The sequence below is a fragment of the Aquila chrysaetos genome, chromosome 5, assembly GCF_900496995.4.
Source record: "Aquila chrysaetos chrysaetos chromosome 5, bAquChr1.4, whole genome shotgun sequence".
NCBI lineage: Eukaryota > Metazoa > Chordata > Aves > Accipitriformes > Accipitridae > Aquila > Aquila chrysaetos.
The window spans coordinates 3882189-3899332 of NC_044008.1; the positions used below are offsets into that span (position 1 = coordinate 3882189).

A 17144-nucleotide genomic window follows, 5' to 3' on the forward strand; every position below is an offset into this window, starting at 1 on the left:
AAAACCCCTCAGGGCTTGAAGCACATCCATTTTTCCCCGCCATGTCCAGCCATGTCCTTCAGGACAGAGGCTGTGGCTGCAGGTTCATTTCATTTGACAGCAGAGAAGAGGAGACTTGTCAGTATTATTGCCTTGATTTCACTGTCACTTGCATGCAAGATCTAAACAGCACTGATCTGAAGGGTCTTTTCAATAGAGCTTTTCACAGCGGGGTGAAGGAGGTTCCATGCTAAAAATAAGCCCGCTGGCTTTAAATCAGAGTCCAGACATACCCGTTTCCTTCCCAAGTGATACTGTAGCACTAATTAGATCCAGCGATTAGGTCTCATCTTTAATATTTTGCAGTGCAATTCTATTAAGACTGTTCTGCAGCAGTTTTTATTCTGGCAGGGCTTTGGAGATTATAGACAACCCTGCACTGGCTAATTGAACTGATGGATTGGAGTCTGAAAATGCTCTGGCAGCGGCTGTCAGACCTTTCCCCGTCTTCTTACCCGGGAAGCCAAGTTGGTCTTTGGCCTGGGTGAAGCCATTTCCTAACGTTGATGGTGAGACTGGCAGCAAAGGGTTTGGGTGTTTGGCCAGTTTGAAAGTGTATCTTCCGACGTGGAGAGTGCCTCTTTGCAAGGGCGAAGGGTGGCACGCGTGCTAACAGCATCCTCGTACCACATCCCTCACCGAAATCTCGGCAGGGAGCTAGGGACGGTGGTGCTGTTTGTTTGCAGCTCATCTTTCCCTAAGCAGATGGAAGGGACAGAGCCTCTACAGAGGCAAAATTTTAAAACCTGGTGAGGTAACCATTTGCTCTGGTAGCCCAGCTTAATTCCAGGATAAATAACGCCGTTCTGTGATGCTCTGCCAATCTGATCGCTCTCACAGTTTTAAAAGGAGGTGACAAATTTCCTGTCCTCTGCAGCGGGTAGTCTGCTCCAGCTCAGACACGGCTGCATTGCAGCGGGTGGATAAAACCTTCCTTTTGCCCAGGAGCCTCTTGCGATGCAAAGAAAAGACCAGGAGCCTGCTCACCCACTTTGGCACACGCTTTCCCCTAGCAAAGGCACCCCTGGAGCCTCAGCCCCCACTTTCCCTTTGACAAACTCAACCCGTTGCCCCTGTTTAATCAGGAAAGGCTGCAAAAAAAGGGGAGGAAAATAGGAACTTCCTCAGGCCTGGCTCACATCCCTTCCCCTTCCCTGGGTTGCTCGGGCTCCCTAGCTTTCTCATCCCGCCTTGGGAGGAGCAGGAGCCGGCTGGCGTAAGGCTCCGAGCCGGGCTCAGCCTGCCGGCGTGGGGTGTGTCACCCACCATTTCCTAAGTTATTCTTTTGGGTTTCCTTTTCTCACTATTAATAGATTTTCAGCCAATCTGAGCTGTTTCAACAAGTTGGACGGCGGGGGGAGGAGGCGTTACTGAAATAGGAAGCGGGAAGCTGTTGGGCAGGGAATTAATCAGAGAAGCTGCGCGGAGAGGTGGTGGCTTCGGGTGGGCTGATGGGAGGAGGGACAGGACATGTCCTTTCGCTTTGCATTTAGTGCCGGTTTTCTTCTCTTTTTGTGCTCCAAGCCGTGACCTTTCCAAACAAGCTACTCCCTCCAAGCATCTTCCCCAGCCTGCAAAATACCACGTATCTACCGCAATGAGGTTACAACCGGAGCATCACTTCACGGCGTGGTTAGTGATGGTGCACCGTGGCTGAAAACTGTGGCCTTCGACTGATATTGCAAGGAGCTGCATTGGCACAAACCAGCACGGCTTTCCTTTTACGTTTTGGGTTGCTTTTTTTATCCCAGCACCTCATATCCAGAGCACTCCCACACCAGCCCCATTCAGGAATGCCTGCAGCAGTAGGGACTGACGACAGCACTTCCAGCCTCCCAAATATTGCTCGCTGGGGGCCGAACAAGCCCATCTTGATAGCTAGCAATAAGGGAAAGTTGTTTCCCCTCCGGGGCTGTCCCCATCACGCAGACACTGTATTGCAGGCACGGTCATGGGACACACATATCCAGAATTGAAATCATGTTTTTGCAGCGTACTCATTTCCTGCGGGCTGTTTGGCCACCGTGCACACGGATGCGTGCATGGAGGGCTTGCGCTTTCCTCCTGAGGGTCTACCATGGACCCAGCACAGAATTGCAAAGGTTTAGGGTTTTCTGAGCGATACGTGCAAGAGGAGAGGTGCAGACCAAAGCATTAGACTCACTGCAACCAGTGCTGTCAAAATACACCAGTAGCTGCTACGTTACTTTTATTTTCCTTAAAACGAGGGATTGATGACAGTCCAAAAAGTGAAAGCAGATAAGTGGCCTTGCCCTGCCAAAATCCAGCCAGGAAGGTGAGGGGCAGGTAGCTTTTTCTGCCTTCTGGAAAACAGGGTGAGGGACTCAGGCTGAAATTCAGGTGAAATTTCTTTTGGAAAGGAACTCCTCCTGGTAAGGGGAATGATAGCTTAGAGGACCTCTCCTCCATCCTCCTTCTCTCTCATAGCGTGCATTAAATCCTTTTATCTCCGGGGCTCACAGCATGAAAGGGTTGTTTCCTGCAAAAGGACGTACTGCATCTTTTGTGAGTAATTTTCATGCTAAAGGGGCACTAAACATAATCCTGTCCTGTCTGGCTGTTATTACCGCCAGTCTGTGGTTGCAGGGGTTTTCTCCTCCTTTGACCAGATCCTTTTCATTTCTTCTGTTGAGGACAGTTGTCAGGCAATACTGGCTACCAGCCCAGGCAAACAGGGGCTCATTACCAGTTATTACCCCCAGGTCCGCCGCCGCAATTTGGCACGGGTGGCCAGTTAGGGAGGAAGAGATAAAAAAATAGTTCTCTGGCGTTTGAAAGAGATATAGCACGTGTGGAAGGAAAACAGAGACTCCTGGGCTTGCAGTGCTCTTGCTGGTTGTTCTGTATTTGTTTCTGCTTTGGAATTATTTGCCAGGCTTCTGAAAATGAGAGCAATGAGTTTGCATAAGCCAGGTCTTCGCAGGTGGTAAACCTGCAAGACACCAAAAAAATGCAATTTGTTTTTCCTCAGTCTAAATAAAATACATTTTTTCCCAATGCTGCAGTGAGACAGTCCCTGGACAAACAACTAATATTAAGCCCAGAGCAATAAAACTGCAGAAAGGTGTGCAACTCCGCCACTGCAGCAGCATCTGGCTCCTTGTGCACCAGCAGTGAGAAAAGAGTTTAATTTAATGCAACCGGAGAGAGAAGGTAAATTTCACTGACAGATGGGTGCCCGAAAATCTGCGGGACAGGCGTGGGGATGGATAAGGGTGCTGGTCCTCTGTGGAAGGAGGATCTCACCCAGCTGTAGCTGTGGCTTCTCTCCTCTGGGATGTTGTGGGTCTGGCCCACTGTAGTGCATGTTGTCTTGAAGAGTGTCACGTTTGCAACCTGCCTGGATTTCCTTTTCTCGTGGCCATCTCCATGGCTGCTGTTCACCACAGCCATTGCATTTCAGCCAGCAACAGTAATCCTTCAAAATAGTCTGCTTTGAGACAAGCCGGCTGTGGAAAAAGAAAGGGGGAAAGTGAAAATTTCGTAGCAACCCAGCTGAGCTGGGGTGGAGGTTAGTAAAGAAACGTCACCTTCAGCTCAAGTTTGGGATGGGAGATCTTTTGCAAAGGGCTTCCTAGTGGTCCCATCCAGCCCAATGCAGCAAGAGCAGGTTGGTAGGGAGGGAATGGTGTGGTGAAGTGTTTTCTGGCTCATATATCATTTGTGTTGCCACTTGCCAAAGAGATGCAGGTCATTACCCACCAAAGGAGAGTGATTTCTACCTCTGTGGCACTTAGCATTGCCTGACCTCAGCCAGGCCCATGTAGTAGGATGGATAGTGTCCTACCTGCCCGCATGGTCAGAACCCATTGAATGCATCCATCCATCCATCCATTCTATCCATCCCTCGATCCATCCACCCACCCATCCATCCATCCCCCTGCATGGTGGCTCACCACTTCCAAGCAGGAGTGTGCTGGCTCCTCAAGTTGCTTTGAGCCCACTTGAATCACTGGGCCTGGCTTAATGATGAAGAATAAATTGATCTTTTAACATCTCTTGCCCTTAGCAGGAGAAGAGAGCTAAGACTGGATGCAGACCTAGGGAAAGATAAAATGCTAGTAAGCTTTGTGGGCATCAACTTGAGTCTTGGTTCTTCTCCCGGTTGCTTTTTGGGCTGTGTCACCCTGTGTCCCTGGAAAGAAGCCCTCCTACCACGCCATCCAGGGCAAGCCTGGACGATCACACCAGCTTTCTCCATCAGCAGAGCAACCTCTTGCTTTGGGCTTTTTCCCCCAATTTTTGCTAAAAGTGGTAAAAATGTATCTGCAGCTCCCCGGGGTGGGACGAGGAAGCAATGGGGCTGGGACACCAATTTCTTGGCTTGTGGGGTCCTAGCTGGCCACCGAGGCTGGCCCAGAGCCAAAGCACGGACCTGCCCCTTTCTCTTTTGGATCAAGTTGAATTGAATTGTCTTTTCTACCTCTCCTTTGGTGCCTGTTTGCTTCCTGCCTCTCTGGGATGGGGCCGGGGCATGAAAAGGAAGCGGGAGCAGTGGGGGACTTCCTCCACCCTCCTTCCGACCCTTTCTTTATTTACGTCTCTTTTGTATTGTTTCTACCTTTAAAGGATTTTTTTTTTTTTTTTTTTTTTACCTCCCTTGTTGTCAAAACTCCTGTCAAACTTTTACAGCCCTGTTTATGGGATAGGCCCATTTTGTGGTTAACTGGATGCCTGGTCTCTAGCTTGGTGCAACCATCACTGAGGATTCAAGCCAGGCAAGTTGATAATACAGCTAAGGAGGTGGCTACATGAAAAATCCCTCCTAACTTTTGCACCTGGGTTTCATCTGCTAGGTCCCCATGCCTGTGTTTTCCCTCCTTACCTCTTCTTCTCCTGCAGACAGTGGTCAGTCTATAGGAAATATGGCTTATGTCCACAAAAGCTCTTTTCCTGCAGATGTAGTGGAGATGTTTTCTCGCAAGCCCAGGGTTTCCTAAAATAATTCATACTGCTAGTTTCAGGTAAACTCACATCGTACTGGTGTTTTCAGAAATGGCTGCTCCCAGCAGCTGGTGGGAAAACAGGAATAGGAACTGTGTTTCAGAAGGGGATCTGCACATCTCCTGGCTGTGCATTTCCCCTGAATTGGTCAGGCAGTTGGACTAGATGATCGTTGTAGGTCCCTTCCAACTGAAAATATTCTATTCTATTCTATTCTATTCTATTCTATTCTATTCTATTCTATTCTATTCTATTCTATTCTATTCTATTCCCTATTCAGATGCCTATGCAGAGCCCAGCTGTAGCTCCTCTGCCTCCTCCAAACCCACCCTGTTCCCAGGCAGCTCCCATGGGACCCCAAACCTGTTGCAGCCTCCTCATCCCAAATCCCACTCCCCAGTTCCTGTCTCAAACATACCTCCACCACACCGGGTCCTGACATGGTGGAGTTAGATTTCCCCAGCAGTATGAATCTCAGAAACTTGAGCTTTCATCAGATCTTTGAAGCATAACCAACGCTAATAAACAGGCTCTGTCGGTATGCCGGCACAGAGGAACGAAGCAGATCTCTGGAGAACAGCATTAGGATATGGCTAAAAATCAAACCCTGGAAGTGTGGAAGTGTGACTCCTGTTTTGGAGAGTTGGAAATAATACAAGTGTTTCATGGGGAAAAAAAAAGAGCTCTCTTCTGCACAGTCAGCAAATGGAAGAGACACACAACACCCCCCACACACCCCAAAATCAGGTTGTTGTCTTGACTCCAGGCAGATCCACGGATGAAGTGGCTCAGTGCAGCCCATGGTTCCTGAAAGGTAAAAAATTGGTTGAACTTTTCCTGGGGTGAATTTGAGCAAGAGCCCAGAGCTGGTGGCTACAATGTGCTATGGGGGGGAGGGTGGGGAAATTACCTCCGTGGCAATTGATGGAGCTCCTGCAGTGAATACAAACAGAAAAATGGACCCAAGTTTTTATACCAGTCTGCTAGTGAACATACCACATTTTAGCATTGTGGGACGTTGGAGAGCTGTGTGCTGTTGGAGAGCTTACTTTTGTCAGGCAAGCTGTCCTTCAGCTGCATCCCTCACTGAGAAACAGCTTCATAATTTGAAAATTTAAAGTATTATTCAGAAACCAACTGCAGATCTCCTGATGTATGGTAATGTGAGACAACTGAGCAATGGACAACCCTCTTTGCTTTGAGACTGAGCTTTCTTCCCACTCAGGTAATATCAGCTCTCAGTGAAATACTTCATGGATTTCCTCAAAAACAAATAAGCCATGATAATAGTAGCATTTCTACGTGATGTACAAGTGCAGGCTAAAAACCATGGAAAAACACATGGGAATTTCACAGTTCAGGTGGTGGCATTAGGGATTTGCATGGTACGTGTAGATGGAGCCCTTCGTTTTCCTGGCTTGCTTCTCCTTTTCCTAAAAGCAACCTTTGATTTTTTTTTTTAAGATTTTCCTTTGAAAGTGAACACTGACTTTAAACATTTTTATGTGACTTTCTCAGGCTTTTCGGAATAGTAAAATAATCAGCTAAACAAGTATGTGATTGTAGATTGGTGATAATATTTGCAATGCGCAGCTGAACTGAACATCCTTAAAATTAAAATAACACAGCTTCAACTAGATGCTTTTTGTATTTACTTGCAAATTCTGTCCAGTGTTGACCCATGCTTTCAGAGCAAGTAGAATAAATGTTGTTTCCACAGTTCACCCAACTGGGAATTTCAGTGTGTACACATTTTCATAGAACCATAGAATGGTTTGGGTTGGAAGGGACCTTTGAAGATGATCTAGTTCCAACCCCCTGCCATGGGCAGGGACACCTCCCACTAGACCAGGTTGCTCCAAGCCCCATCCAACCTGGCCTTGAACACTGCCAGGGATGGGGCAGCCACAACCTCTCTGGGCAATCTGCTCCAGCGTCTCACCTCTCTCAGTGGTTTTGTTCTGTAGATTCAAGTGAGAGTGCCTATTTTATAATGTTTTTATAGTAATTATCTGAGTTTGGGAGGAAAAAAACCCCTAAGTTGAAATACGAGTAATTAAAGAAACAGAGCTTGAGCTTGCAAAAAGAATATAACTTTCAGAACGGTCAGAAGCGTCACCTTATTTATCTGAGGCTCCTCACCACTTCAGGGATATGAGAGACCCTCATAACAGGGTTGGACAGACAGCACTCGGCGCATCCCTTGGCTGCTCCCTTACAAGGGCTGGACGTAATTTATTTTGGGAATGGCTTGCAGAGCTCTGCACGGGAGCTGGTGCACCTTCCATCCGAGGGAGACCTGCCTTCTGGGAACCAGCAGGTCTTGCCCAACCCCTTTGAAGTCCTGTGAGTTTGACTCTTCCTCCTCCTCCTCTGCTCTGCTTTCTGCTTGACTCGGTGATACCAGAACACGGCATTTGGTATGAGTTTAGAGAGCATGAGACAAGCCCTGAGTGAATGACTCATAGTTTCTGGTCAGCATTTATTTCTACAAATACCTGTTCTGGGCGGAAACCAAGGGTAGTTTCCTTAGTTCAAAGTTTATCTTGGCGTTTTTACTTTTCCCTAGGTGACAGCTCTCAGAATGTTACAACGAGATCTCCTGCAAACCCAGGAGAAAATGGGCAGATCACCACAACTACAAACAGCATCAAGGTGCAAGGGAAGACCCCTACAGACAATCCAGGAAAAACACCATCCACCTCTACGATGTCACCTGCTACAGTTCAAGGGATGAAGTCCACAAGCAAGCCGGGAAACTCACCGCCCACCGCTGAGAGACGACACAGCACTGTTCAAACCGCCACCGCTTCAAGCAACCTGGGAAACCCACCATCCACCCCTGCGACATTACCTGCCACAGTTCAAGGGGCCACCCTTATAAACAACTCAGGAGACCCCCTACCCACCCCCACGACATCGCCTCAGCAGGTCATCCCTTCAGCCAGCTCCAGACCCTCAACAACCAACCCTCCTGCAACCTTCGGCACTGCCCAGCAGAAGACTAGCCCTCCGGCAAGCTTGGCAGCCACCACTGCTGGAAATGCAGTCCTCGCTCCTGTGAGCGACTCTGCAGCCACCTCAGGAGGTTTAGGGACTAATGCCACATCCCCTTCCACCACGGAAGCTCCGAGAAGTCAGCCTTCAGACCAGTCGACCAGCACGACTGCGAGCAGCGGCATCCCAAAGAACAACCTTACCCCTGGGCTCAAGGACGATGGTGTCTCTTCTCCCACATCTGTCACCAAGCCGCCTCACTCTTCTTCCAGTTCTCCAGTCCAGGGACTGGCCTCTTCCACCAGACCTGGAAGCGTTGATACTTCTGTTACCCCTTTTGATGGAGCTGTGTCCCCCGCCAGTAGTAAAGCGTCTCTGCCTTCGTCACCTGGCAGCACGGACAAGGTCTCAGAGGCAGCCACCACGCCAACTCCTGGAGCAGGTACCAGAAGACAAGAACCTTGATTTCTTGTGCTGGGAGGCCCTTTTGTGGTCTTTTCCTTTGGTACCCTGAACACCACCTCTCATTATGGGGTGTCATCACCTTGTCTCATTTTAGGACTTTCCAGTGTAGTTGTCTCCATGACAACTGGGTGTTTAGGTCCCTGTTGTCATCAGTGGAGATCGAGTCAATGCAGTTAGTGAAATTCAAGGCATGAATCAACTGGCAAAGCGTAGACCTTGGCTTTCGGATGGACCAAACTGTGCCCAAAGCACCGTCAACTGCAATGACTCGATCTTCAGTGACTGCAAAAAGGAGCCAGCAGTGATGAGCTCGGAGGTGGAGACTGACATTGTAGAGTCGGTGAAACAAATTGACAGCACCCCAAATGCTAACTGTAGAAGTTCCCTAGTATGGCCAACAGCTTAGTGAAGGCTGTCTGGGCATGCGCAGAAAATAAACTTTAGATGACTAAGGAGACTTTGTGGCTAAATTCTGAGTCTACAACCTCTAAAGAGTCTAAGCAGTTAGGTAGGATATTCATCAGTGCTGGGGGGGGGTTGGCTGCTGTCTTCTGTCTAAGCAGCATTAGGAGTGTCCGTGTGGTGTTTAGGATCCTGCTGAACACCATTAATGTGTTTCCTGTAGACCTCTGGAGCTTACAGAGTCATGTCAGTTCATAAGTGTCCTGGTGAGGCACAGTTTAGGCTCCCCATTGGCATTTTGTCTGGTAGTATTTATGGGGAAGTAATCACGCTGTGGAACTGGAAATATTGTTCTTGACCCAATTTCCAGTTACCTGCAATACAGAAGCCACTCAAAAAACCATCTCCATCCCTCTCCTCCCTCCAGCTGTCAGCATCACTAAATGGGCCAAGGTCTTAATGCAAGGCATCTTCAGTGGCTTCACCCAAGCCATGTTTTGAGCATGTTAGCAGGCATGAGGAGGTGAAATGTGTATCATCTTCATCTTTCTTTCCCCTTCTACTCCACAGGACTGTTCGCCATTAAATGATGATATATGAAATTATGTTAGTTCAAATTTGACCTCAAGCATTGAGCATGAAGAGGTCTAAAAAACTTTTACATTGAAATTAATTCTCTCCTAGAGCCTTCAGAATGTGTCGGGGAGAAAAATATCGCTCATCTTTTCTGTGGAAGAGGCAGGAGTCCCAAAAGCAAACAGGCTGGGAACAGGATGTGGCATTTTAATTCTCTTTGTCACCATTTAAGGATCAGTTAGGAGCCCAGAGATGGAGATCCATTTCTTCAAAAGGATTTGGGGAGGCAGGAGGCTGCTATGCTCCTTGCACTACTCCCGTTGCACAAGAAACTGTAAGATGCTACAGACCTTAACAAAGGCATCTGAGATGATCTCAGGTATCTGAGACACCTGGATGGGGCTGGTAGAAGTGGGGCATGTGCCCTTCTGGAGTAGCAGGCAGGACACCCCAGGCTGTCTCCCGTAGTACCAGGCACTACTTCTAAGCATGACACCCTGGATGACTTCTTCCATAGCTGATGCGGATGGAGTCAACAGAGGTTATGGCATTTCATCCCTTCCTAATGGAGGCAGCCGCAGTTGTCAGTGGGATTGCACAATGAACTCCATTCGCTGGGAGATCCTGGGTAGCCAGCTCAGGTAGTCTACCTCTGTTGTAGAAAACTCCACGGAAGACAGCCCAGATAAAGTGAAATGAGGGCCATCCCATTTACCCAGCAATACTCATTTTTTAAATGATTACCCATCTACCAATGCACAGCCATCATAGCCTTTGGGTTCATCTCTCCAGAACAGTCTGATGGGTTTCAGTAGCAGAACATAAAATCAGCAATAATATTTTTTCCAGCTCAAAATTAATTAAAAAAAAAAAATAAAAATAGAAGCAACCCAAAGCCTCTCCAAGCTTTGACACAATGAACTTCAAGGCAGAGCTAGAGCTGAAAACTTATTTTCAGCCGCTCACGAATGGAGCTGTGTCAGCTGTATCCTCTATACTGTATCAGTGTCTGTCTTCTTGTTTTTTGGTGTATGTTGGGGACCCAGACCAGAAAAGCCATGACGCCGGATCTGCGTCAACGAAACCTGCAAGTACTGACCAAAGCCCTGCCAGTGCACAGCCATCAGCCCCAGCCCCGGGGGACCAGACGGCGAGCAGCAGTCCTCACCACCAGCACCCTAACGCTTCTTTCCAAAACGAGGTAATGATGCCTACGGGAAGGTGGGCACTTCGTAGTGGTGTCTGTTAATATTTAGCTGGCATCCCACGTACGTGTAAAGCCTGCAGCCCTTCTTGCTGTGCATGTCTGTGTCAGAGAGATCTGCCTTAGGAAAACATGAGGCAGCAAAATAATTCTAGATCATAGAATCAGAGAATCAGAGAATGGTTTGGGTTGGAAGGGACCTTTAAAGGTCATCTAGTCCAACCCTTCTCCTGTAGCTTTCCAGTGAAGCGACATGGAGGATGAAGGTGAAGGGGATTATGGTCTGGGTGCTGAAAAGGGAAGAAGTGAAATTTGGGAAGAGGGAGGGAAGCACTACGGGGAGCAGAAGCTGCCTTGGGGTGGACTTGGACTTGATGAGAGGGCAAAGACCACAATTCAGCATCAACCGTGCATGGATGTTATTAGCAGAAAATGGTTTGGGAGCGTAGGGGGTCTCCAAAGACAAGCCAGGATAACTAAAGATCCCAGTGCTAGAAAGGAGGGAAGGGGATTCTGTTTCGAGATGCTTGTCTTCTGTAGGACAGGACTGCATCACGGTCCACAGGCATGGATCTTCCTACTGCCCAAGCCAATTCCTGCTTTACCCCATACTGCAAATCCTAAGCCTGGTTTGGGAAGTGGATTGGCGACCACATCAGTTACCTGTGAAAACCCTTTCCACACATAAAAGGTTGAGTGAAGGGCTCCTGGGCCTGTCTCATTTCCATAAAATGGATCAGAGCTTTGGTTGGGATATCTCCTGGCTTGGGGCAGTCTGTTGTATCAGTGACCAACTGTCCTTCCAACCTATGTCAATGATTTGAGAGTTGCTTTTCTTCTGTCTTTCCAGGTCATCTGTAAAGACGAGGTGCAAAATAATTGGCCCACCATGTATCTGAAAGAAGCTAAAACCTGTGTAAGTACCACCCTTTTGGACTACTATGTAGGATTAGCAGCTGTGTTGCTGTTGGAGATCAGCTTTTAACCTGTGGTACCCTGAGCATGTAAGGCTACAGAGATGAAAGTAATTTCATGAAAATAAGATGCAACCACTTTTGGGGTGTAAAATGGTAAATGCAAACCCACAGTCAGCAGTATCACCTGGTGGGGGATATAGCAGAAGGAGAAGAGGCCTCTGTGGTCTTCTTCAAATAGAAGGACCAGCTGAGCCCACCCAGGTCTCAGAAAAAGAGCAGGGGGAAATTTTAGAGGGTGAAAAAGAAGGGGGGAAGCTTTTTGCCTTTGTAGAGAGGCCAGAACCCAAGCAAAAAGTATGGAGCTCCCCCCCAGTTGTGTACTTGGTGAGATCTTGCAACCTCACAGCTGGGGTAGGGTGACATCCGACTGCAGAGCAACTGGGAAGCACAGCAGCCTGGAGTTTGGGACTCACCGTGCTCCTCGATGCTATATCAGCTCTCACAGAATCCTAAAGTGAGAGCAAAAAACTCCATTTCATTTGTTTCAGACCCTCTGCAAGACCAGAGAGTAGTCAAATGTAGTGCCAAGGTTGGGGAAAGGCAAGCTCAACCCGAGACTATACAGCAAGACCCCTTCTTCTGGTGGGTGGGTACTGCCTGCTGGCTTTTCTGAGGGATACCCGCCTTCAAAATAATTCTTGTGGAAACTATGAGTTTCCTGTAATAGGGAAGATGCAATATATTGATAACTTTTCAATAGGCTGAAGTTTTAAGTTTATGGCAAAGAGGAAGAGACAATACCACATGGCTGGTGAGATCTTGACAGAGTATACCTATCTATCTGAGCTGTGGGTAGGGCTCGGGGTGGTTTTTGGCATTATAAAGTGCTGGTTTCTGGATCTCAGCACTGCCAAGGCAGCGTAAGCATCGGGAAATTGGCACTTCAGGGACCTTCTCACAGCTTGTGCTGCACAGCATCAGAAATAGCTGCTCAGGTTCGTGAACCTCTGCTGTCCCATCTGTAAAATGGACTGACTCTTGACTTCACCGCACGGTGGTAAGACGCAAAGTGAAGCCACGCTGTGTTCATAAAACCCCTGGAGATACGTGCTGAGGCAAGCACGATCATTCCTCCTGACCACAGCGGCTCTTGAAATTCCCTGTGGTTTGGTGATGGCCCTGCCTGGCAGCCCTGGAGAGGGCTTGGACCTCCTGATAGCACCCACCGTGCTCACGGAGGAGGGGAAGGACCTGTCTGCTGCCATCTCATGGTCGTCACCTTCCTGCTTTGGCTATTGCTGGGTGTAAATGCTGCTTGCCCACACACCTGCAGAAATGATGTTGTCAGCCACGCTGCCCTTAACGCTGAGGATGGCTCCAAGGAGGGACCTTATTACCATGATGCCCATGGCCCAGACGCCACAGCAGGACAGCCTCTCCTGAGAGCATCCCCTGCCCTGCTTTCTGCAACGTCTGAACCCGCAGCCGTGTCCACGCTGGGAAAGCTTCTCATCAAATTTTATATTGAATATATAAAAATATTTCATCAGATTGACAAAAATCTAATTTTGGAGCCTAACGCAGCCGGGCGCCTTATGACTGTGCTGATGTTTAATGCTTCCCTCCTCCTTCTGGGCGCAGCCGTGCTCTGCACGGAGCCGCTGTCCTCCCCGCGGCTTTGCTGGAGCCGTGCCAGGAGGCTTTTTGGAAATGGGGATGGTGAGGCTGGGAAGTGCCGGTGTGCAGTGATGCACCGGCGAGCTAAGGGGTGGGCAGACATCACGGCTTGGCATCATCCATCGCTCCTCTCTGCCTGCTCCGCTGGGCGATGGCGGGCTGGAGCTGGCGAGCCAGCAAGTCTGCCACCCTGTTTCCCTTAGATTCCTCTGGGCATAATAACGAGCCGAAGCATTGTTAGTACAAAATGCCAATTACGCCTTGAAACAGCTGTAGAAAGACCGCGAGGGTGCATCCTCCCATAGCATCGATCTCCATGGCTGCCAAAACGCCTCCCACCCGCTTGCCGTTAACTTTCCACTCGGTGTATTCCTGAAAATTGCAACAACTTTTATGCCTCCCAAGCCCAGCAGATAACAGAGAAATGGCACTATCTGGTTTCCCTGCTTTGTAGGCCCAGTAAACAAGTCTGTAGCCAAATCTTGACAGCAAAGTGAAAAAATCCTTTGCATTTCGCAGCCCGTGGGAAAACAGGAAAGTGCGCGCTATAAGGAGAAGTGTTCCAGAAACGGCTCCAGTCCTGGTCCGCAAGAACGAGCCAGAGTCGGAGCAGCATTGTGCTAAAAGCTCATCTCCAGAGAGAAGCTGGGGAAGCATCAAGGCCAACGTGGGGGCCGGGTGGTGGGGGACGTGTCCAGGTCACACATGGCAGGGGAGAGGGCAATGCAGACCAGCCCACCCCGTGCACGGCTGGGCTCGTGGGGCAGCACTGGTGATGCAGGGACCCCGGCAAAACAGCTGGGACTGAACCCAGGGATCGCAGGCATGGCACCCCGCTGCGCCTCAGTTTCTCCAGCTGCAGTAAATTTTAAAAAATTAAAAAAAAAAAAACAAACCAAACCTCAAACTGTAAATCCTAAACAAAAAAGCCAAATACATGGTTGGTACCACTTTGCGGACCAAAGGTATTTTATTGGCTGGTTGGTTCCCAGTATCCTTCCTCTTCAGGTGATGCTTTTCACCAGCACTGAACAGTTTGGTCCATGTTCCCCCACCCTCCTTTTTGCCCCTTCTCCTTCCTTAGATCACAGAAGGATCTTAATGAATTTCTTAACAAGGCTTATTAGCTCGGTACCTTGCATTCCATAGGATGACTTCCCCAAGGTCCAGCTCACAAGTATATCTTCAGTTGGGTTTTCGTTGGCTGCATGGCATGCTCCAGCCTTGGGATGGGTTGGTGGGTAGATGGATGGATGGCTGGCTGCTCTGTTCCTCATCTCAACCCCAAAATGCGTTAGATGAAGCAAGAGGTAACCGTGTCAGAGGCAGCTGGTGTCCCCCAAGCTCTGGTTGAGCCACACAACCCTGTGGCCACCTCCCAGGGGACCAGCACGGCTCCTCCATCGTGTCCCCAGCCAGGACACGGATATGCCCAGCGAGCTGAGTTGGAGGATGCCGGGGAGCACCAGAGCCTCCTCCAGCCAGGGGATGCAAAATCAACCGCGGGACCACCCGGAACCTCACCCAGGTTGCCCAAGGGAATTTGCTGCGTGACACCCACCACTGTGGGGACAGCAGGACGGTCCCTGGAGCAGGCGGAGGGACCCCCTCGCCAAGCGGGGTCGTGGTCCCCCTCGCCCTGTCCAGCTGGCGGAGGTGGTTTGTTGACTCAAGTGCTGTTACCTCATTCGGGGATGTTAGTTTTAGGTCCCCGCCAGTGTGGGAACCGGATTTGAGCTGCTCGGCAGCGCCTGTCAACTCCGGCCAAGGAATGCGAGCGACTCCGGCAGCGGGAGGGGAGAGCTGCCGGGGCCATGGCACCGCCGCCGGGACATCCCTGCCGCCTACAGCGGGCCTTACCGTGCCCCTTTCCAGCCCTGGAAAGGGTAAATCCCTCCAGTTCAGCCTCTAAAGTGGCTTAGGAACTGCTCAGCGTCTGGCAGCGAAGAGGTTCGGTGCTCAGCTGGGTTTTAGCCTTGCATCTGATTTCCGTTCCCACCAAGAAATAAAGCATTTTAAAGGGTTTTTTTTTTCCCCCCCGTGGGGCGGTAGGAGGAGAAATGGGTTATTGAGGGCTGAGGGAAGGCAGAGCTGCAGCAAAACCTGGGGAAGGAGGCAGCAGAGAGGCTTTTCGCGCCTCTGCTGAGCAGAAAATGCTGCACAGGCAGAGATTGATAAACTGCAGGACATTTAAAGCGTAGGAGCACAACCCAGCGTCCAAAGATGATAAAAACACCGCCCCGACCAAGCCGTAACGCTCTCCTCCGTCCCACTGGGGACGAGCTTTCTGGGGGATGCTGCCTTGCCAAGGTCTCATCTTGCTGCCCGTGGGCTGCCCTGGCACAGGGCTGGGGGCAAGTTTCCCATCCAGCTCTTTTCCCAGGGATGCAGCCAGGATGGTGCGGACTCAACAGAGGGTCCTGGGGAAAGTTTCTCCCCGTGCAAAGCGAAAGGGCAGGCGAGGGCCAGCGGCAGTTCCCAGGGACGGCCAGGGCCTCACGGTGCTGAGCTCACCCTCGCGCTGTGGCCAGGACCGGTCTTCCGCCCCCGGCAAGTGCATCCTGTCTCCACCGCCGCTTCCCAAATATTTAGATAAGATGGGGTGAGATTAGGTGCCTTCCTCGGCCGGGCGGCTCCCACCCTTACGGCGGAGTAAGTGGGATGCTGCCGGCCATCGGTGATGAGCGGGACCCGGCGTGGATGGTGTTGCAGAGGGAGGGGAAATTTTGGGGTGTTGGAGCAGGCAGGAGCAGAGCTTTTCCCAGCCGAGGCACATCTTGCCTGGTTTCGGCGCGCGCGGAGGACTTCTGCACACAGGACCCACGCGGGCAAGACCTTGTGCACGTAGCATGTGTGCGTACAGCGCTTGTGCATGCACGACCTGTGCACACAGGAGCGGTACATATAGCATCTTCGCATATAGGACCTGTGCACGCAGCGTCTGTGCGTGCAGGAGAGCAATCATCTCTACCTTAGTGAGCTCCCGGCTGCTACGAAGCATCGAGCAGATGCAAAAAGCCTCAGGAACATCTCAGAGGGGACACGGGCTTCATCCACCCCTCTACCATCCCTCTCCGGCACCGTCCAGGCTGACCCCTCCAGGGATGCTGCAGTTTATCCGAAAGCAAAATGCTTTGTCTTGCCTCTGCAGAGCCGTGGGGAAGCTCTAGGGAGGACAGGGACCCGTGTTGGTGGGGACAGAGGGTAGAAATGCAGGTGGTGGGAGGGTCGCAGATGCTGGTGGAGGGACAGGGGGGGATGCACAGCCCTGTCCCGCTCCTCCCGTGGCCCCTCAGCCTCCCCCGGCCCCCCCCCCGCCCCGCTTCCCTCGGGGACCTGCTATTCCCGTAACGCCAAAAGCTGCGGCTCTCAGATAAGGCCGGCGCAGGGCCCCGGTGAGGAACGGCAGCCAAGAGCTCAGCTTCTCATAAAGAAACGACTTTTAAACTTTTCCTGTTGCCTGGGAGGGCTGGCGGTGCAAAGGGATGGGGGAGGATGGGGACGGCCGCAGCATCCCTGGCGCTGGGGCAGGATGCTCCTCGGCCGTCCCCGGTTGGGGGGACAGTACTGAGCCCTTGCTGTCCCTGCAGGCTGAGTGGAGGACCGCCAGCATCAACATCTCCTTCTTCGAGAGCTTCTGCTCGACGGGCCAGCATGCTTTCAACGCCAGCAGGGAAACGTGCACGGTGATGCTGACCTCCCGTGAGCCCCGCTCCCAGCACTGGGCCGTGCGGGCGGTCTTGCACCGTGAGTATGATCCCACCATCCTGCCCGGAGGGGAACAGGATGGGAATGGCATCGGGGACCCTGGCACGAGGATGGAGCTTGAGGCTTGGCCAAGGGGCTCCTTTCCTTGGGCTGCCCCATCTCAATGGCTTCGGAGAGGCACAATGACCCCAGAA

The 17144-nt window shown here is 50.7% G+C and overlaps 1 protein-coding gene across 1 annotated transcript in view; it reads left to right on the forward strand.

The window, feature by feature from the left end:
• PODXL (podocalyxin like) overlaps positions 1-17144 on the forward strand; it is a 46173-nt gene that overhangs the window by 21675 nt on the left and 7354 nt on the right. Inside the window, exons 2-5 of the mRNA XM_030015518.1 lie at positions 7574-8443; positions 10491-10645; positions 11499-11564; positions 16833-16989. Coding sequence (XP_029871378.1) covers positions 7574-8443; positions 10491-10645; positions 11499-11564; positions 16833-16989 — 1248 coding nt within the window. The remainder of the gene's footprint in view (positions 1-7573; positions 8444-10490; positions 10646-11498; positions 11565-16832; positions 16990-17144) is intronic.